Source organism: Artemia sp. Qi Xiang Cuo, chromosome 4 (assembly GCF_049724085.1).
Source record: "Artemia sp. Qi Xiang Cuo chromosome 4, ASM4972408v1, whole genome shotgun sequence".
In the NCBI taxonomy this organism is placed as follows: domain Eukaryota; kingdom Metazoa; phylum Arthropoda; class Branchiopoda; order Anostraca; family Artemiidae; genus Artemia; species Artemia sp. Qi Xiang Cuo.
The window spans coordinates 25,797,804-25,820,564 of NC_142797.1; the positions used below are offsets into that span (position 1 = coordinate 25,797,804).

The window sequence follows — 22,761 nt, forward strand, 5'->3', positions numbered from 1 at the left end:
AGCCACTTTGTTATAACAAAGCTAAAGTCAATTGGACGATAAAAAGCGATTAATATAACCTTTCCTGTGGTTCTTTTTTTATTTATTTCAAGCACCCGCAAACCTATTCCGCTGTCACAGTTCTGTTTTTGACAGTTAATTTACAACTAGTAATACTTTCGACAAATTGTTAATTTGGAGTTTACTTTTCATTTGCTTAATCCATCAATAAAGTTTTGGGGAAATCCTCATTCTGATTTGTGTTAATATGTTCTGTGTTGAGTTGGTTTTATTAATATTAAATAAAGAACGAATTTTTTATTTTATTGAAAACGTGAAGTGTATCGTGCTTTAAAATTCTTCTCATTATATTACAAAAATAACTTTTAAAAAACGCATCAAAATTTGTTTATATACTTTTTTGACATGCTTTTACAATTCGAAAAAGAAAACTTCAAGGGATGTGTCAAACACAGTATCTCCCCCCCCCCCTTCCCTCACCAGATACGGCCTTGTTATAAATGTTAAACCTTGATGCAAAAAGTCGTATTTAACAACAGGGTTATCCTTGCCACAATTATGGTTACGAAGATACATTATTAAAAACAAACACGAATTAAGCATAAAAAACATTTGTTATTTCAAATGAAATTAAAGAGCGACATTAAAACTTAAAACGAATAGAGATTATCCGTACATGAGAGGGACTGCTCCCTCTTTAACCCGCCTCTCTTTAAAGTAAACCTTCATTTCTCATCCCATATTCTTCAAGAACGACTGCTCAAGCACAATGGTCATTAGAATAGAATAAAAAGTATTTTCTACAATACCTACAGAATGGAAGAGCTTGTTGATGTGCATGTGCTTTAAACAGTACAATTTCCACTTCAAATATTTTAAAAGGTAATCAGACTCACATTTGCTGCACTCATTAACACTTTCAGCATAGTACTATCAAAAATTATCGTAAAGAGCGGGGGTTAAGGAGGTGGCAGCATAGCTTTCTTCATTTATGGAATAACTTCTGTATCTATTAAGTTTTGATGTCACTCTTTACTTTCATTAAATGGGTTAACTTTGGATGTTTAGTTGTCTTTGGGAATCAACAGAATGTACATGACAACTAAAAAGGCCAAAAGAGAAAAAAACGTGTATTTGAAAATATTGGGCCCTATACAGTCTACAGGGAGAAGTCTGAAGGCCCCAACTAGGCTCCTTCTATCATTATTCCTCGGATCCTGGTCCATTGTGGCAATAAAAAGACTTCATTTCTAAATTTTATTGAAATGTGTCAATAAAGGTAGTGAGTCTTACGCAACTCGCTAATGTTGTACAGAAGGATTCATAAATAAATATTTGATGAAAGGTAGGCTTGCTATGCATTCTTGAACTTAGGATCTCAAGACTATTCTCATCAAGATTATTTTATTTCTTTCAAAAGATACTTCGAGGAAAATTTCCCAAATTATGCAAATGACTAATACCAAAGAAACTTTTTCGTTTAAAAAAGTAAAAACCAGGTGACAGTGGTTTACCTCGTTAGAACTTGGAACGTAGGACTAGGTAACATGTAGAAGAAATGATTTAAAGATTCGTAGGACCAAAACAATTTTAGACAAATCGGTAAACTATATAAATATTATTTAAGACCCAAGGTCTGATTCATACTCTTGAAAAAATGTAAGCATTGTATACATATTCCTTTGAAAATTGGGTACATAGTTTGAAGTTGCAAATTGGTGATTTTTTAAACAGATCTTAACCATATCTCTCTCCTGAATATCGCTTTGTTTAAATTATTAATTACAAAAAGGACGCGTGTTCAGCACCCCTATCCTTAGCACTGAGATCACTCTACCCGTGATGCAACGTATATCTTTACACAGGAGCTAAGTTACTTGTGGAGTCTTTCAGAATCAAACAGCTCGTGGTAAAGATCTGCAAGTAAGGAGTGACTCGGTTCAATAGTAACCAAACTCTAAAACACAGAATTTTGATAACAATAAATACATGGTCTTGAATTTATTGTTGACCTTTGAGAAAAGGTCTTGTCACAAACATGACATTTAGACGGTTTCTCGCCCGTATGCACTCTTTGGTGCTGGTTCAAAACGTCCGCTCGTGAAAAGGATTTGTTACATACGTCACATTTAAACCATTTCTCACCGGTATGCACTCTTTGATGTGTATTTAACGTTACTGCTTGAGAAAAGGTCTTGTCACATACATTGCACTTAAACGGTTTCTCACCTGTATGGACTCGTTGATGCGCGTTCAAAGTTGATGCGTAAGAAAATGTCTTGTCACATACGTCACACCTGTACGGTTTTTCACCTGTATGAAGTCTTTGATGTGTGTTTAAAGCAGCTGCTTGAGAAAAGGTCTTGTCACAAACATGGCATTTAAACGGTTTCTCGCCGGTATGCAATCTTTGGTGCTGGTTAAAACGGTCCGCTCGAGAAAAGGATTTGTTACATACGTCACATTTAAACGGTTTCTCACCGGTATGCACTCTTTGATGTGTATTTAAGGCTACTGCTTGAGAAAATGTCTTGTCACATACATCGCACTTAAACGGTTTCTCACCTTTATGCACTCGTTGATGCGTGTTCAAACTTGATGCGTAAGAAAAGGTCTTGTTACATACATTACATCTATACGGTTTCTCACCTGTATGCACTCTTTGGTGCTGGTTCAAGACATACGGTCGAGAGAAGCTCTTGTTACATACATCACATTTAAACGGTTTTTCACCTGTATGCACTTCTTGGTGCCGGTTCAAAACGTGCGCTAGAGAAAAGAGCTTGTGGCATATCTCACATTTAAATGTCTTTTTCCCTTTATGCGTTTTTTTATTTCCTTCCAATTTTCTAAATGTTTTACTTTGCAGGCGACTGTTGAAACACATTTCCTGATTTTCTAAGTCTTTTGCTTCATATTCCGTTGCAAACGAATTGGAGGAACCGCCCGAAGACGGATCTGAAACAACTAGTGACGTACTTCCCTGTAAGTGCAGTCCAGACAAGTTTTGTGAAAAGTGACCTAAAATTTTTAAAAGTCTACAGAGTTAAATCTATCTTTCAATAGGTTTTAACAACTAATTATATTTTCGACTCCTCTTCTCTCGCTCTTGGTGATATTTATTAGCTTTTCAAATTAGTTATTCTGTGTAAAAAGCAAAAATGAAATTTCAAACGATAAAAAATTAGCTTTTAAAATTAGTTATTCTGATCTAAGCAAAACCGAAAATAAAACCTCAAATGATCAAAAAGTACACCGCGAAGTAAAACCATAAGTTAAGAAGAGGCAATATTACAACAAATATTAGGAGTTTTCTTAACTAAATGAGGAAGAGATAAAAGAATGCACATAATTTGTTGAAGCTAAAAGTTTTTGGGTAACCGCAAACCTGAATACTAAATCACCCTGGTAGGCAAGATTCTTGTGCGTTTCCAAAATCCTGGTTTTAACATGAGCATTCAAGTGCACTATTTAGCCTACATGGCCATTTGAACCATTTACCAGAACCATTAGTTACCTCCAGTGAAGACAATAGAGGATTGTTACCAAGAAAGGTGAGATGCCAATGAAAGGTGAGACCAAATGGGAGCTCAATCGATTCGAAATAAGAAGTTTTAGACCCTTTTTTGAAATAACTATTGATAAAAAGGCAACCAGTCCCACCACGTCCTTCTCCTCCAAACGAACTCAGTCAAAAATCTGAGATGGCAAAACCTCCCATAACCCCTCCGGGGAAAGGCTCTAAGTTCTGCAAGTCGCCTACTCTTAATATCTATGGTTTTAATAAAATAAGCGGTGTCATATATTTAAGATGGGGCTCATTCTATTGAAAATCGAAAGTACTAGCGCCCCTTTTAAGAGTCAAAAGGCAACCAATCGGAGGGCAACCATCCCCCCTCTACGCCTTTTCCCCTCAATGCATCAGATAAAAACTTTGACAGAGCCATTTCGTTGAAAATAGCTCAAAGATCAAATAACAAAAGCTCAGGGGTCCCCCCCCCCAAAGGACCCGGGGAAAGGGCTAAGTTATGAAATTTGCCCATTGTACACATATAAGGTTTTTTTTATATAAAAAAAATGGCATTTTTTATCCTGAAACTCCAATAAAGCTTAGAGAACAGGCTGATGGTATAAGGTTAAAACTTACAAAGGTGGAAAGGTGGGATCCTTATATGATAGCAGTTTACTGCTTAGGTTTGAAAAGAGAATGTTACAGCAAAATCGGTTAAAGAAAATCGCTGTCGCTATCAAGAAAGATCAAATGCATCTATGATGGCAAATTACTGATTCAATTTGAAATTATTGTTTCAGTTTGAAAAGCGTTCTAATCACGCAAAAAAAATATCTTATTAAGTTTCTAACAGTTGTTCTTGCATAACGCTATAAGATTTATTAGTGACTGTGCATTTAATTTAGTATCTGAAAGAATTCCTATAATTTTTCTCTTTTGTTTATTGTCTTAAAAATAAAAACAGAGGTTTAATAACTGCTATTGCTAATTTTTCAAAACCTGAGGTCTTAACCCAAATTAATTTGATCCTTGAATTCAGCTTGTTATGTATACCCGTATATGGAATCAGTGCAAAAGGCCACGACAGTTAAGCCACTATTGCCTAGTGATCTTCATTTTTGGCAAACAAGCTAGCAAAACCATTAGTCTGATTTGTACATGGGTGAACCCCCAGCCCCCCCCCCGGGAAGGTGGATTTGCTTTCCTATTCTTCTTAACTGAATGTCTCAAACGACCTCTTCTATGGACTTCTCTGTTATACCGTATAAAAATAGGAGAATCATGTTAACATAGAATTCACTTACAATAGGAATCAAAAGACTGAGAACGTCAACGTTCAGATTTTTGCCCTAGATCTTAGTTTATTTGGGTACTATCAAAGAATGGTTTATTATATAAAAGTAAAAAAGAGGCGTAGATACAAGCATTAGATATCAAATAAGCTTAAAAAATAATTATTACTATTCTTGAATAAGCTGCAAATAAAATTTTTGCTCTCTAGCCGCGTTTTTTTTAAACACATTTTTTAGTTACTATTGAAATTATTTAATTACTTTAGTTACAAAGGGTCGTCCTTTACTTGGTAACAACTACCGCTGTAACCATGATAAAATTCTGCGACAAATTTTCTTTTATAACTCACCAAATAGACAAGATACTGGTACAGTCAATTTCCTTAGTTTTAAATCTATGCTTTGCTTGCTTAAAGCTCTTGCTCGGCAGCGTCGCCAGCGTAGAGGGAACCAGTCGTCAGCGCCGTCAATCTTCTCCAGAGTGGTCGGTTCAGGGCGAGGGTTGTCACTTCAGCCGGGTTGATGTTTCTGGAGGCGAGCCGATCACGGATGACGTCCGCCCATCTGCTGCGTGGTCTTCCCCTAGGACGCCTCCAGCCGTTTGCAACTGGGTCGAAATCGAAGATGAGCCGGGCGGTTGTTTGGGCAGGCAGACGGAGCAGATGACCATACCAACGCAGCGAGCGAGACTCAAGCTGCTCGGACAGGGGTGGGAGTTTGAAGGACCTGAGGATTTCAGAATTTCGTACCCTGTCGGGCCATCGGGAGCGTTCGATTTTTCGGAGATGTTTCGTCTGTATGGCATTTACCTTCAGCGTCTGTGTCTGAGTCAGCGACCAAGTCTCAGCAGAATAGAGCATAACGCTGGCAACCGAAGCAGAATATATTCGTGCTTTGGTGAAACGGCTGATCTGGGATTTATGGAAGACTGTTTTTAGAAGGCGACCGAAGACAGAGTTTGCTTTTGCCGCTCTTGCTGATATTTCGGCATCTAGGCTTCCGTTTGAGCAGACAATTGAACCAAGGTAGGTAAACTGCTTGACTACCTCTACAGTCTGGCCACAAATTTCCACAGATGACAGGGGTTTGGACGGCGTTTTCTCAACGGGCATTATCTTGGTCTTCGACCAATTTATTTTCAGACCGAGTTTCTCAGCGGCAGAGGCCAGTGTTTGCAGTGTAGCTTTGAGGTCACTAAAGTTTTCACATATTAGCGCTGCGTCGTCGGCAAAGTCGACTTCTGAAAGAACTCTTCCAGCAAAGCCTATGCCAAACGGATGCACCTGCTTTGTTTTATTCAGGATGTGGTCTATTACACAGTTAAAGAGCTCAGGTGCAGCGGCACATCCTTGCCGGACACCATTTTTAATTTTGAAATATCCAGAAGGCCGTCCATTTACGATCACTGCACTTTCAGTGTTATTATACAGCTCTTTGAGGAGACAGACGATTTTCGTGGGTACGCCAGCAGACTGGAGGATTAGCCATAGTGACTGCCTATCGACAGTGTCGAAGGCAGATCGAAAATCGACAAAGGCAATGTACGCCTTCCTCTTATATTCAAAAGTTTTCTCTACTAGCTGTCTAATCGTATGGATTTGCTCGGTGGTGGACCTGCCTGGCATGAAGCCAGCTTGCTGGGGACGACGCAGGGCATGGAGGTATCTTGTTGCCCGTTTGAGAAGCAGCATAGCGAAGAGCTTTCCAGGAACTGAGAGTGAAGTTATGCCACGATAATTGATACATTCTGATTTGCTCCCCTTCCTCTTGTAGATTGGCACAAGTAGGCCCTTCTTCCAGTCTGAGGGGATTTTTTCAGAGTGCCACACAAGGTTAAACAGCATTTGTAGCCAGAGGATCATGGCTGGACCCCCATTTTAAAGGAATTCCAATGTTAGGCCACATATTCCTGGCGCTTTGTTATTCTTTAGCTTGCGGGTGGCAGCTTTTATCTCCTCCGCTGTAAGTTCAGGACCATCAGGAGCAGGTCTGGTAGTAGCCCCAGCAGCTGCTAGCTCATGGTCCGTCTGGTCTTGTGGATCTGAGTTGAGCAGTTTCTCAAAGTGGTCCTCCCACTGGAGGAGGCATTGTGATTGGTCGTAGATATTCTCACCGCTAGCGCTTCGAAGGTATGGCGTAGTTTGAGTGTGCTGACCTGAAAGCTCACGAAGAATCTTGTAGGTGGCTCCGCTGTCCTTTTTCTTCGCGGTCTCTTGCAGTTCGGATGCCTTGCTGTCAATAAAAGCCTTGCGGTCTTTATGCAGCATGGAATTGCGCTCTTTGTTTAGCAGTATGTATGTAGCCATGTCCCTGCCAAGACGTGCTTCTCGCCTGAGCTCTATGATGGCAAGGGAGTGATTACTGATCCAGTCCTTTTTCTTCCGTTGCCTCATTCCAACAACGTCAGTTGCTGCCGCAAGAGTGTTCTCATTGAAGGACTTCCATGCAACTTCACTATCATCGCATTGGCCAAGGACCTCAAATCTGTTGGATATCTCCACATGGTACCGCTCAGCCAGAGCGGGGTCCTGTTGGATGCGACCGGCATCAATTTTTCGAGAAGACTGGCTGTTCTTCATAGCTTTGAGGCGGAGCTTAATTTTGGCTGCTACCAGCCGGTGGTCGGTGTTCCCGAGCTCGGCGCCACGGTAGGTGCGGCAATTCTGGACAGACAACAGCCATCGTCGACGTACGATGATGTAGTCGAGCATCTTCTTTGTTGATCCATCATTGCTATACCAGGTGTACTTGGCTATATTTGGTCTCTGGAACCATGTGTTCGCAATCGTTAGATTGTGGGCCAGACAACAATTCAGCAGCCTCTCTCCATTATCGTTTAGGCTATCCACTGTAACAGGTCCAACAGCGATATCCCACAGGCCTGATTCGTTTGAAATACTTGCATTCAAGTCTCATAGGAGGAGGAGGTAGTCATGGGGAGGTACAGAAGATAGTTCAGAACTAAGCAGGTTATAGAAATCGTCTTTGTCTTTTTCATCAGCGTCGTTTGTGGGGGCATAGCACGTAATGACAGTTATTTTGCCGTGCTTCCCATCCAGTCTTGCAGTCAGGAGTCTATGCGATACTGGTTTGAATGACAGGGGGGCCCTACGTGCAGCACTGTTCAGTACTAGGCCAACACTTCCTCTTCTTTGGCTACTGCCAGACCACAGCAATGTGCGTCCTTCACCTATGTCCTCTTCACCATGTCCAGGGAGGTGTGATTCGGTGACTCCAGCTATTGTGACTTTATATTTTTTTAGTTCTTTTGCTAAAAGAAGCTTCGAACCGGGTTGGCATCCCCACCCCCCCCCCTAATGTGCAAATATATAGCCCAAATTTGTTTCTAAACTATTATTTATTCATCCTATTTTATTTTATTTCATTTCATTAGTATTAACCAAACTTGACTTTTTAGAGAGGCCCGCATAATGGGATAGTACCGTTAGAAACTTCTACAAACTAGTTTTGCTTTTATTTGATCAAAAGAATTGGGAAAGCAGTTTTCAAAGACAAACCAGGGAGTTTTAAATAAGAATTCGTTCTAAGACCATGGTTTTCTTAAGGGATGAGGGTCATAGTTCTACTAACTGATATTCAGTTCAGTCCATTTTATTTAACATCAAAGATACATTTAACTAATGTTCCAATACCTGCCCCAAGAAAGATAGAAAAAAGTACTTTCGACTGGGCGGGTACATACAACTCATCTACTAACTAATAATTAACTATAAACAATATAACTTTCTTTTACTTCTAGCAGCGTCAATCCTTAGTAGTATGATTATGAAAAGCGAAAACAATTTCTAGATATTCAAATATTACACTTTTTGTATGTTTCGTTTCAGTAAATTAATATTCTATAGAAAAAATTTCTGGTAGGCAGTTCAGGTCATAACATCTAATTTTCTGCTTATTTCAAATTCAACTTCAAATCGAAATAATAGACTTAATTAATTTATAGACTCTTAATTCATAGAAATATATACACTATAAATGCGGATTGTAAAAACTATATAAAGATTATTGTTAAAGCTTATTATCAAGCCTTTTGATCAAACTAATTAATTTTCATAAAAAACTAATCTTATTATCAAACTAATTTTAATTGAAAATTGGAAAACGTTGATGTAAGACCCCAAAAACGGTTTGACAAACACCTACACATTGAAATAAGATAAAACAAACGTTTTATCATAAGATTAAGCCCCTTTGTCCTATTTTTGTCCCAATAAAATCTTATTCGATGCATTTTATCATGCAAAAACCAAATGCTTAAGATGTACCTTGATTGTCAGAACAATTGGGTTCCAATTCTTGGGTGTTGTATTCAAATTTACATGGTCCTGAAATGCTAGGTGGATTAACCAAAGAAACATCTTCACATTTGACAAAAAGATAGTTTGGAATATCAAAGGGCTTCTCACTGTCACCTGATAAAGCATCTTCAACTTCTAAAACAAAATTTAAATTAAACGGACATAGTAAACATTCAACAATAAAGTTTACTAAACGAATCCTTACACAATTATAAGTAAAAAAAAATACCAATCAATTGGGGTTTTCGTTAAGCATCTCAATTCAGTTAACTTTATCTTTCTCCTACGCGTCTTAAAACTAGATAATTTAAAAAAAAAATCCACAAAACAAGTTTTTCAAAGAAAAGTAAAGAGCTTTATTAAACCAAAATTTGCAGAAATAAAGTCAACTAATCTTCCAAGCTCAAAACTACCAAAAGTCACCATCAAATGATAAAAAAAAATTCCAAAACGAACGGAAATTACAATAAATAACCGAGTCAAACTAAAAATGAGCGAAAATTAACATGAGTAGGCCTGAGCCGCCTTGCAAAAGGTAGGATAGCATAGTAGCAATGCTACTTGGCAGTTTTCATTGTCTAGTAAAATTTGTTGGCAGAATTTGTCTGAATATACCAGCGCTTCCACTATCCCTAAATGTTTTGAGGTATCCAAAAAAATATCTGTTTTCTAGAAAAAAAATCGGTTCCCCAAAAATTCCCTTTCGTTCAGGGTTACCAGCCCAAATGATTTATCACTAGTTAATATCCACCCCTAGTAACTATCAATTTCACTTAACTTGACATATTCTTTCACTACTTTCCAAAATATTCGTCTGGATTATTTACTACACATAAAAAACAAGACATAGATTATTGAATTACTGACCTTTCTTCATATGCTAGTAAAAACAATGTTTATAAGATTATACCATTTCATAAAAGATCCTCTTGTGACTCGTGGTAAAGAATTTCATTTGAACACGTTTACTGTCTGTGTAATTTTGAGCATCGATACAAAAAAGGTTATTTTGGACAGCTGGACCGCGAGTTAGTTTTGTTTTCTTTTGCTATTCTGTTTAATTTTCACAAGGTCTGAAAATATTAGAGTTGGGTTGACTATTATTCTAAAATGAAAGAGGGATTTTATATGACAATTATAAAACCAAAACATGGTACCTATGCAGAGAGGAGGGAGAAGATTTCGTGATTAATTTGGAGATATTTTCATTATCGAGCTATAAACTAAAAGAACATACTACTTGAGACATTTTTTTTATGCTCTTTCAAAATACAACCGTCGTTTTACTAAGAAATTTAATGAACCCTCTAAGATGATATCTTTTTCTCTTATTTTCTGCAATTTATTTGGCATTGCAATTTATTGAGTCCGATACTCTTTTACTCTAGGTTTTGGGCATAATATATCACTCTTAAATACATAATAATTGAATGCATGATAGATTAAAGGAATTTATATTTTGCCAGGAATCTTGACCATTAAAATATTTGTTGAATTTTGCTTCATTTGGTATGTAAAAATTTAGTAGTTTCTTTTTTTCCTTGAGAATTTTATTTTGTATATAACCTTGTATCTTCAAATGCATTCTCTTCCTTCTCCCCTCACCATTTCTATTCCGATGCCCTCTCCCCTGCAATATTTTTGGCGGGTGTCCGTGCACAATTGAGTGGTTACACGATTTTACACGAATTACACGATTTTACAGTCTCGGAAAGGTGTTTATTAAGTGAATGAAATTTAATGGAATAGACATTCTGCTGAAATTAGGGCTGAAAATTTAGGGCTGCTGAAATTTTATTTAAATTATTTAAAATTAGGGCTGCTGAAAATTTATTCTGCTGAAAATTTGTTTAAATACCTAGGCCTACCTCCAAAACTTCTAATGCTTGAGCAATTATTAACCCTGTATGAAGGCTAATCCTGAGATAAAAAAAAACAACAATAGAATAAAAAAAAATTGAGGTAGAAGTGAATTTGCCATTCAACACTTTTCCTAATCATCTTACCGCAAAAATTGCAGCTTCTCAAGTATTAGTTCCCGTCGAGAACCATGTTTTTTCCTCTCAAAGACCATCAAATTTCAATCTAACACTTAAATTTACAACTTGTCTAACTACTTCTTTTCTGCTTTTAATAAGACATGCATCCAGTTACAAAACATCTTGTTCACTGCGGGTCAGTAGGTCTTAAAATTTGTTTAAATACATAGGCCTACCTTCACAACTTCTAATGCTTGAGCAATTTCTAATCTTGTATGAAGGCTAATCCTGAGATAAAAACAATAGAATTAAAGAAATTGAGGTAGAAGTGAATTTGCCATTCAACACTTTTTCTAGTCATCTTACCGCAAAAATTGCAGCTCAGCAAGTATTAGTTTCCATCGAGGACCTTGTTTTTTTCTCTCAAAGACCATCAAATTTCAATTTAACACTTAAATTTACGACTTGCATAACTACTCCTATTCTGCTTTTAATAGGATATGCATCCAGTTTCAAAGCATATTTTTCACTGCGGGTCAGTAGGTCTTTAAATTTGTTGAAATACCTAGGCCTACCTTCCATGGGTGCCCATAGGCTGAATTTTAGGGGGGGCTTACCTGGTCTAATCGGTACTTCGTTTTGAGTTTATAGGTATATCAAACTGACAATCGACAGTCATTTGTTTTTTGTTTTTTTCAGTAAAGTCTAAGTTACGTTCTGTGAGAAGAGTTGGGGGTTGTCAGCCCTAGTAATGTTAATTTTTGCTCGTTTTGAGTTTGACTAGGCTATTTATTAAATTTTTCTGTTCGTTTTGAGTTTCATTTAATTGTTGATAGTGATTTGTGGTAGTTTGACGCTTGGAAGATTATTTGACTTTATTTCTGCCCATTTTTGACTTGATAGAGCTCTATGTTTCTTTGAAAATTTATTCTGTGGAAAAAGTTTTTTTTTAATTAATACAAGTATATGACACCGTCATTAAGCCAGGGGGGCTGGCGCCCCCCTTTCCTCGCACCTTCATAATGCATGTGACTGCCAGGGTGCCAATCAATATTGTTCTTCCAGAAAATCAAATGGTGCTTTTTATAGTTGTAGTATACTGATCAATAAGTATCAAGCATGCAGTAGGGTATGCATTATTTTTATAATACCAATAACTTTGGAGTGAACAACTCCATCCATAAAGTAACAGCAGTAAGATATACTTCGCTAGCAGTATTTGAAAAAATATGATATAGTACTTTTGATAAAATGGTATATACAAAATTATGGAGTACGATATTTATGGCTAATATATGTCTTGCCACTGAATTAGTTTACATTTGTAATTCTAATTCAGAAAACTATGATATTTCTAACTGCAATCAATACTAATTTACATTTGTTACTGTTCTACGAGTTTGAAGCATAAAAATACTTTTGCTCAAAGCAAACATGTCAAAACACAAGTTTTCTGCTGAAGTGTCAGCAGCTTTTGGAATTCTGCTACTGGCAGCTTTGGAACTTTTTGTACCTGGGGATGACAACCCCCAGGCCTTCTCCAGACCAGAAAGTAAATTGAACTTAACTTTTAAAAAAACAAATGAGTGGGGATTGTCAGTTTAATTTTCATATACTGATGTTTATTCCTTAAAGTTTCAATAATTTTGCATCTATTAAAATCAAAACATTTAAAACGTTTTTTTTTTCAGTGCAGTGTCAATTATCTTGTGCTCTTGAGAAGGTACGGGCATTGGTAAACACGTGGGAGATGTGTTTAGAAAATGAATGGACTTGAGAGAAGGGTTAATTGCCCTTCAATCTCTTTTTGCTCTGAAAAAGGGCACTAGGACTTTGATTTAATTCAACATCCGCCTAAATATTCCTTGAAAGCTTCAAGTTAATTATCTTAGCTTAATCTCAATCTCAGCTTAGCCTAGCCTTAAAAATCTTAGCATAGTAGCAATAGTTGTAGTAGAATTAGTAGCATTATGTGCATAGCACCTTTGGTTTCTTCAACATCCCTTTCAATACATTTTTAAAGTTTACACTTGAACACCATCAACCTATGCCTGAAGCATTTCTCTTGACAACTGACACTGATGTGTTCTCTTGACATCATGTGTGGGCAGAGTATGTCTCAATTTAGCTCCGTACACTTTAAATATTCCAACTTTTTTTGCCTTAATACCCTTAGTTTTAGTAGCAACAATAGTAGTAATAGCGTTAGAATTAACAGTAGTAGCCTTAGCCTTAGTGGCAGTAGTAGTAGAAGAAGAAGTACTAATAATGATAGCAGAAGAAGAATGAGTGGAAGCAGTAGAATTAGGATGCAGATACTTTTGGTTAGTTAAACATCTTCCAGAACAAGCCCTGTTACTTTCCACTTCATACACCAAACCGTTCATGCTGTTGCACCCTTTTGACAACCTGCATACAGAGAGCGGGTTGTGATTATGTTTATCTCTCCCCCCCCCCTAACAAAATCCTTAAAAAAGTTCACCTTAATACCTTTAAGCATAGTTGTTTTGGCATTACTAGTAGGAGTATTAATAGTAATAGCGCTGGTACTAGTAACATCAATAGTATTAACATATTGAATTTACAAGTAGTTGAAATAGTAGAAGTAGTAGTAAATATAGCAGTGATAGTAGTATTATTAGTAGCATGCACATATTGCCTTTCAGTCAGATGGTCTTCCCCTTTTAGCATTCTCTGAAAGTTCTAACTTAGTACCCAAATCAATTATTGAGACACGCTCTTTTGACAATGAAAATGCACTTAGCATCTTTTGATCTAGTTCAAATTTCCCCTTGATACAGTAAATACAGAAATGTGGTAGTAGTTATAGTAGTATGCAAATATTGCCTTTTTGATCACCTCCCTTATCATTTCCTGGAGATTCCAAAAAAAGAAAAGCATAAACAAAGCCACTCAATTGTCTTTAGGCAATTAATCTTAGGTTAAAATTAGGCAATTAATATACAAATAATCCAGATAAACTTTTGCTTGGCTTTCATATTTGGTTAACAGTTTTTCATAAAAATTATTCTAAAGTAATAGTAATTTTTGGCCAGTGAATTTTTATTTTTGAAGAATTTCCTGATTTGAGTGTTACCCATGCCTTTTAAGAGCATATGTAAATTGCATGCGGTGAACTAGCGTGTGTAAAAAGTGATTTCATATACAGGTAAGCAAAAAGTCTTATTTTTATTCCATAATTATGGGAAAAAAAGACAGAGGTAAACGTAATTTAATGGAAGCTGAATTAACAGACCCCGTGATGGACTCTTAAAAGTAATTCTGATGTTAACGTTCTCACTGACTGCCGGATGACAAATGCAGAATATATCGTTAAAATCCCGGAAAGGGCCCAGTCCATTAATGTGGATATTGAGGCACATAAGCATAATTTCAAGGAGATAAAAACTGATTTGAGTAGAGTGACAATTCGTGTATATTGATAAAAAAATAAAAATAATATGCTGAAGACTCTTGTGGTTAGTTCAACATCCCCCACAACAAGTCCTGTTTTATTCAACTTGAAACACCAAACTGCTCCTACGATATTACTGATATGCCCTTTTGACAACCTGCTTACAGACGGTATGTTGGTATTCAGTACAACTTCTCCCTAAAAATTCCTTGAAAATTTTTACCTTAATACCCATAGGCATAGTTACACAGTAGTAGTATAGGTATTACTACTATTAGTATTAATAATAATAGCAGTAGTACTAGTAGCACCAGCAGTATTAACGCATTGCCTTTTGGCTAGTTGAACATTCCTCTCATTAAGTCCTGGAAGTTTCCACTCAATACAATTAGCCATTACTATGACATTGCTGATATGTCCTTTTAATACCCTGTATATTCATATGCTTCTTGAAATTTTCCTCTCAATGCTCTTAGCCTTAGAAGTAGTTGCAATAGAATTAGTAGTTGTAGCAGTAGTAGTAGTAAATGTAGAATTTATTGTAGCATTAATAAAAGCATGTACATAATGCCTTTTGGTTAGATGATCTTCCCCTTTAAGCATTCTCCGAAAGTTCCAACTTAATGTCCCAATCAATTCTTGATAAATTGTCTATGCATATAGCATCTTTTGATTTAGTTCAAATTTCCCCTCAATATTGAAAATGGAGTAGTGTGGTAGAAGCAGTAGTGGTAGTAGTTGTAGTGGTAGCAAGGAAATATTGCCTTTTTAAGTATCTTCTCCATCATTTCTTGAGACTTCCAAATGATTATACTTCATCATTCATGAATGATGTTTTGACGTTTTGATGACCGTTTTGACAATCCATATATGCATAATGTGTTTTGATTTAGTTTAAAACTCCCCTCAACATTCTCTGAAAGGCTCATCTAAATGACCTTTGTCTTTTTGGAAAGTGAAATTCTAGCATACCTACCTTTCTCAAACGTATGTACTATATTAATTAAAAAAAAAAACAGTTTTTCCAAGGGAAGTAAAGAGCGAAGTTGAAACTTAAAACGAACAAAAATTACAGAAAATATTACTTCACAGCCTATCTAATATATATCAATAAAACTAATGCAAATAAATCAACTGGTGATATTTCCCTCCCAGCTGAAATTTAGTTTCTCCAAAAAATTGTCAAAACTAAGATAAGCCTGCATAATTCAAGCATCCACTGAAACAGGTCAGTTTTCTTTAGTACATCTTTACTTTTTTTATTACTATATGGCTAGTTTTTTTTTCAGTTTTCTCTGTCATTTTCTTTTGATTTGGGAAAATTGGCTACAACTTTGACCCCCCCCCCCCTCCACAGGATTCTGACAAAATTACACCATTCATTGGGGTATGGATTTAGAGATCTACTCAGAATGTCGTTGCAAACCATGAACTGGATGACCTCTATTCCCTTTTGTTCCTCGGACAAGCTTTAAAAAAATGAGTACATCACATTTACAAAAAAAAGGGAAATTAACTGAAAATGATGGTATAGAAGAGAGAAAACCATAATTGAAAAAAAAAACACCCAAGCAGGAATCGAACGCAAGACACTCAAAGTCGAACACTTTACCAACAGAACCACGCCTCTAAGAATGTGGTTTGATATATTAGCGCTTGTACCTTAATTGCGTAGCTTATTCAGGGGGCTTGGAAGAGGAACATACGAGAGGTATTGTTGCAAACTTCCAGTTTTGGGTTTTGGACCATAATTATTACAATGATGATTTCGTTTTATACTTCCAAGCTTTTCTACTTAAGAAGTGACGTCAACAGAGTTGTTTTTAGTGCTATAACACACTTACAGATGGTAGAATTGATAAACATCACGCAGATATGAACAATAGCTTTCAAACGAGCCATTAAACGTCACTCTAACAAGTACCGGTAGCCCCAGCTTTTCCACTTGAGACATGGCACCAAAAGTGCTGTTTTGTGCTATTTGGCACTTACAGATGGCCAAACTGATTAAAGCACGTAGATATGAGCAATAGCTTTCAAATCAGCCATTAAACATCTCACTAAGAAGTTGTGGCAGCCAACTAGCCCCTATATTTTCCACTTGAGATATGGCATCAATAGTGCCATTTAGCACTTGCAGGTGGTAGAATTTATAAACAAAACGTAAATATGAGAAATAGCTTTTGTGTGAGCTATTAAACATTTGTCTTTTGTAGCCTGCTAGCCCCAACCCTTGAGAAATGGCACATAATGTGCCATTTTTTTTGCCATATGGCACTTGCAGCTGGTGGAATTTATGAAAAGCACGTAGATGTGAGAAATATTTTTGAATAAGCGATTAAACATCTCTCTATGATTTTTTGGTAAACCGCTAGCCCTGGAAAAAAAAGAAGAAAAAACGGGAGACAAATCAGTGCTACCCATGCAAAAAAGTGATTTTCCTTGTTGTTCAAGGTTGGGGACTGTAATTTCCCTGAACAAGGTTTCCAACTATGCTGATTCCAATGGTACACGTTTCTTTTTGATCTGACGCCATTTTCGAGGGATTTCAGGCTTTTTTTTCGAAATTACCATAAATTACTTTTTGCAATAAACTTTTATTTTTAATACAAACTGAAATAATAGTTATCATTCCTGAATCAGTGTCAGATGACAATTTTTATTTTCACTAGGTAGTTTTTTTCTAAACGCGTTTTTTAACTTTTGGTTACTATGGGCTGTTGTTTGCTCTTTACTAGGTTGCAGCTACTGCTGGAACCATGATGTAAACAATGAGCAAATTGCCTAACTTACATCCCTTGTTTTGAGGACTATGGGGAGTTAGAATTCCCCTAAGATATTATAGCTGGATCTTTCAACAATGCTGAACAAAAAACTCTCTCTTAAAATTTTCATTGGATATGTTTTGGGGAATGATAGGCTTGGGGGAGAGGGGTTGCCCTTTATTCACTTTTGATTCTTAAAAGATCCCTAGAACTTTTAACATCCAATCAAATGAGCCCCACCTGAATTTTATACAACCATCTGTTCCATAAAAACTACATATACCCCAAGGGTCCTATGCATAATGCCCCTGGGCTTTGGGGGGTTGGTTGTACCCAACCTGAAGGCATAGTTATATGCTCTTTGGACTATTATGACCAAAATGGCTATCTCACAATTTTGATTAGATGCATTTGGGGAAAAGAGCACCAGAAAGGGGGGAAGGCTAGTTCCCTCTATTGCTTTTTACACTTGAAAAGGGATTAAATCTTTACATTTCCTATCAAATGAGCCTCCTCAAAGTTCCCATGACCACCCCAGGACATAACTTACAACATCTATTCCCAGACTCTGGAGCTTGTGTCAGCCCTTGAATGCCTTGTTATGTGATATTTGGACTATTTTTTGAACAAATAGCTATCTCAAAATAACTATTGAATACATTTGGGAAAATAGGACATGAGGGCAGGGGTAGTTGCTCTACAAACACCTTGACTCTTATAAAGTGCATTAGAGCTTCTGATTTTCAAGCAAAGGAGCCACCACTGAAGTTAATGCAACTTTCCTTTCCACCAAAACATTATATGCCCCTGGGACATAACTTAGAACCCTTGCTCTGAGGGTTCTGGGAGGGGGGGGGGGGGAGGGTTGGCATCCTCAAACACATAATTAATAGACCTTTCAACCACACTGAACAAAATGAATATCTCAAAATGTTCATTGGATGTGTTTGGGGTACTGATGGGCAGGGGCTGGTTGCCCTCCAATCACTTTTGATTATTGAAAAAGCACTAGAACTTTCAATTTCAGATGAAATAAGACATCTTCAAAGCTGCTGTGACAACTTCTTTTATATGCAGTGACCTGGTAAAAGAAATAAAGAAATAAAAATGCATTGTATCCACACATATGGGCAAATTGTGTCCACATTTAACTGTATAACTTACCATTTTTAACGAAAGGATCCTCAGAAACTGTGATATGTTCAGCCATTTTTGGTATGTGTGGTAAATCCATAAAACAACTTGGAATTGAGTTAATTCAGTTCAAGAGAAGTATGATACTATCATCAACACTTGGATATGGCACTAAGATTTTAATCAGGAGAGTAAAAGCAATAGTCCCTAAAATACAAAAGCTACAATGATTAATAATGACTTTTAACCACTGAAAAGCACATTTTATCTTAATACAGGTGAAAGCACAGGCTCCTTCATTAGTCAAAGGCATTAAAAATCTGATTAGGTTTTTTTTTTTTTTTTTAAAAATATGGTGATAGAATTCCAAAACTGTATTGTGTATTTAAAAAGTAGTTTAGGATTTTAAGTTAGAATAAACTTTCATGGTAAAAAAGCAAAATACACCCGTTAGCTTATTCTGTTGGTAAATTTTCCAGGCAAAAAACTGTTAGGTTGGGAAATTTGGTTTAACTCCATAAATAAAAGATGTATTCATGGTTTAATGCTTAAAACACTACAGTGTGCAGGCGAATCATGTATATGATGCAATTATTTTTTTCCAAGAGTCTATATCTAGCTGTTCTTATTTATAAGCCTTCAAAATTGTAACAATAGATCTAAAATTAGGTCCAAAAAGATATTTTGTAATAGAATTATATTTATTAATTAAAATTCTCCAAATGAAATATGGCATTAGTGTACAGTTCAGGTTAATTAGAGGAAACAACACTATGAAATTCGGAATGAAAATAATAAAACCACTTACTTTAAAAAAAACTACTTACTAATATCATTCTTATAAGAGCTTCACTTTACTTTAATCCCACACCTCCTTAATGTGCATATATACAGCCCAATTTATGTAGACCTATTTTGATTGAATTTGTCTATTTCTTCAATTTGTTGATGATCCATCTCGCCTGAACAATCTACAGCTCCTAACACTCGTCTACAGACAACAGGGGGGTGATGTCATCCAGGATTACAAGCTATTGCATGCTGATTCCTCTTCTCAGAAGCCTTTCCAACTTGACGAATCATCCAGGACAAGAGGGCATAGTAAGAAGCTGTTCTGGAAGAGAACTCACAGTAGACTCCACAACCACTATTTCTCCAATAGAATAGGCCCCCTGGAACAGTCTTCCCAATACAGCTGTCACCGCTTCCTCCGTCGATGCATTCAAGATCGTCGTTGATAAAAATTAATTTAAAAAAACTTTTTCCACAAAATAAGTTTTTCGAAGAAAAGTAAAGAACTCCATTAAACCAAAATGAGCAGAAATAAAATCAAATAATCCACCAAGCGTGAAACTACCGCAAATCAGCGCCAATAAATAAATGAAACCCAAAACGAACAGAAATTACAATAAATAACCGAGTCAAAATCAAAACGAGCAGAAATTAACATGACTTGGGCTCAAAACCCCTATGCCTTCCCAAGGCCAAAACATAATTTGCACTTCACTGAAAAAATATAAATGTTCTTTACTTTTATAACTTCAATAAATCGAATAATATTTACATTTTGATTACTAAACAGCAGTATATGTATGTTAATTTCTGCTCGTTTCCAGTTTGACTTGGTTATTTATTGTAATTTCTGTTCGTTTGGGTTTCATTTATTTATCGATGCTGATAGCCCTTTCAATTTCTAATCAAATGAGCCCTTTTTGAAATTTCTACAACAACTTTCTATATAAACCTTATATACCCCCAGGGCATAACTTACAACCCTTGCACTAAGGGATCTGAGGGAGGTATCATCCCAAAAGACCTAATTTCCAGAACTTTCAACTACGTTGAACAAAATAGATATATCAAAATTTTGATTGGATGTGTTTGGGGAAATGGTGGGCGTGATAGCGGGGTTAGTTGCTCTCCAAGCCCTTCCGACTATTAAGCAGGACACTAGCCCTTTAAAGTTCCAATTGAATGAGCCCTTTTTGAAGTTTCTACAACATCGCTTTCTAAAAAACTTTATATGCCCCCAGGGCATAACTTACGACCCTTGCCCTGATGGCTGTGGGGGGAGGAGGTGTTGTCATCCTTAAAGACCTACTTTCCAAAACTTTCAACTACGTTGAATAAAATGGCTATCTAAAAATTATGATTGGATTGTTTGGGGAAAAGGTGGGCAAGAGAGGGGGGTTAGTTGCCCTCAAATCACTTTCGACTACTAAAAAGGACACTAGCACAATGAATTTCCAATCGAATGAGCCCTTTTTCAATTTTCTACGACGAAGATTTCAATAAAAACCTTGCAAGAAGTCAGTACGTACCGTATAATCCTTTTTATGAAGCCCGTGGGGGAAGTGTTCATATCAACGGAATAACTCTTAGAACTTTCAACCACACTGAACACTTTAGTAGTTTCAACAGTGTGAGGGGATGGTTTTGGGGAAATAACTGATATAATTTATGCGGTCATTGCTTTTCAATCACTTTTGGCTGATTAAAAGGTCACTAACCTTTTCAATTTCCAATCAAATGAGCCCTTTTTGAAGTTTCTGCGATAACACTCTATAAAAACCTTATATGCCCCCAGGGCATAACTTACAACCATTGCCCTGAGGGCTGTGAGGGGGCTTGTCATCCTCAAAGACCTAATTTTCAGAAATTTTAACTACGTTAAACAAAATGATTATCTCAAAATTTTCATTGGATGTGTTAGGGGAAAAGGTGGGCGTGAGAGGGGGGCTAGTCACCCTCCAATCACTTTCGACTATTAAAAAGGGCACTAGCCTTTTGAATTTCCGATCGAATGAGCCTTTTTTGAATTTTATATGACAACACTTTCAATAAAAACCTTATATGTCCCCAAGGCATTACTTACAACCCTTGCCCTGAGGGCTATGGGGGAGTGTCCTCCTCAAAAACATCATTTCTATCAGGAAATCAACTACGTTGAACAAAATGGCTATTTCAAAATTTTGATTGGATGTGTTTCAGGAAATGGTGGGCGTGGAAGTGTTAGTTGCCTTCCAATCACTTTCGACTATTAAAAAGGGCACAGGCCACTCCAATTTCCAATTGAATGAGCCCTTTTCGAAATTTCTACGACAACTTCTTCGATACAAATTGCCCTGGTCTAAAGGAAAAAAAATAACAAATAATTCATTGTGCCAACATCGTTCTTATATGCCCCCAAGGCATAACTTAAAACCCTTGCCCTGATGTGTTTGGGGAAATGGTGGGCGTGGAAGGGGTATTAGTTGCGTTCCACTCACTTTCGACCACTAAAAAGGGCACAAGCCATTCCAATTTTCAATCGAATAAGCCCTTTTCGAAGTTTCTACGACAACTCCTTAGATACGAAGTGCCCTGGCCTAAAAAAAACCCATGAAAAACAGAGTGGGACGCCACTGTAGCAATGGCTCCGCATCATCACTGACCAGAAACCAGCGACCAGCGACTGTACAGGATTTTTTTTCCTTATTTTGCTGGACAATGCAATTTAAGGTAATGAATTTATTTATTAATAAATTTCAATTTAGCCTAGGGGCTAAATTGTATTATTTAATCACATTATTGTAGACGTAGCTTGATAAAATTCTGTAAATTCTGGCTGTATAAAATTCTGTAATAACATGTTTAACAGGGGCATCAGATATTTTCCTAAGTCCAAAAATGCCAGACCTTGGGGACAGTGAGTGCCAACAGCCAATTTCACTCTCATTGCAAATTCCCCCCAGAAAATTCCTAGCTTACAATGCTGCCTCAAAAATACTCCTTAGCATCCTTTTATTTGAAGAAAGATGTCTTTTTATTTAATTTTTGATCCTTTTTAAAATCATGGGGGATCCCCCCTGTAAGGAAATATTTTCTGGAAATCCCCCTACCCCAATGGACAGTTTCTCCTGCAGAAAATTTCTCCATTGAGAATTTTATTGGGAACTTAAATGTTGGGTAGTTCATTTTCAATTTGTCACATTAAACTTTTTTTTTTATAGCTAACCCTCAAATTTCTTTATTCATTTCCCATTTAAGAAAAAAGAAAAAAATGCATGCTTACCAATGGTTTGCTGTGCACAGGCTCAGATATGATTCAATAACTTTGCCTAGATGTGCAATGCATTGTTGGGCACAAATCATCAAATCCTTTCCATGTCTCCCCCCCCCCCCAATCCAATTTTTCCAGGTTTTTGTTTTTTAAAGCACAGTCAATTCTTAATGAGCTTTAGGAGTCACACGATTGACCCCATTCCCAACCAAACAACCAGCAACACAAGGATTCAAATCCCGCCCCCCTCCCTGTGAAAAACACATCCCCACTGAATGTAAATCATGCCCAACAATTTTAGAAA

At 36.8% G+C, this 22,761-nt stretch overlaps 1 protein-coding gene across 1 annotated transcript; it reads right to left on the reverse strand.

The window, feature by feature from the left end:
• Positions 1–497: 497 nt before the first annotated feature.
• Positions 498–18,616, reverse strand: LOC148952932 (uncharacterized). The gene is made up of 3 exons (XM_089088183.1): positions 18,446–18,616; positions 9,090–9,257; positions 498–3,021 (listed from the first exon to the last, which is right to left on the reverse strand). The coding sequence occupies exons 1-3, from the start codon at positions 18,513–18,515 to the stop codon at positions 1,958–1,960; spliced, it is 1,302 nt and encodes a 433-aa protein (XP_088944309.1). The 5' UTR covers positions 18,516–18,616; the 3' UTR covers positions 498–1,957.
• Between the last annotated feature and the right edge of the window lie 4,145 nt (positions 18,617–22,761).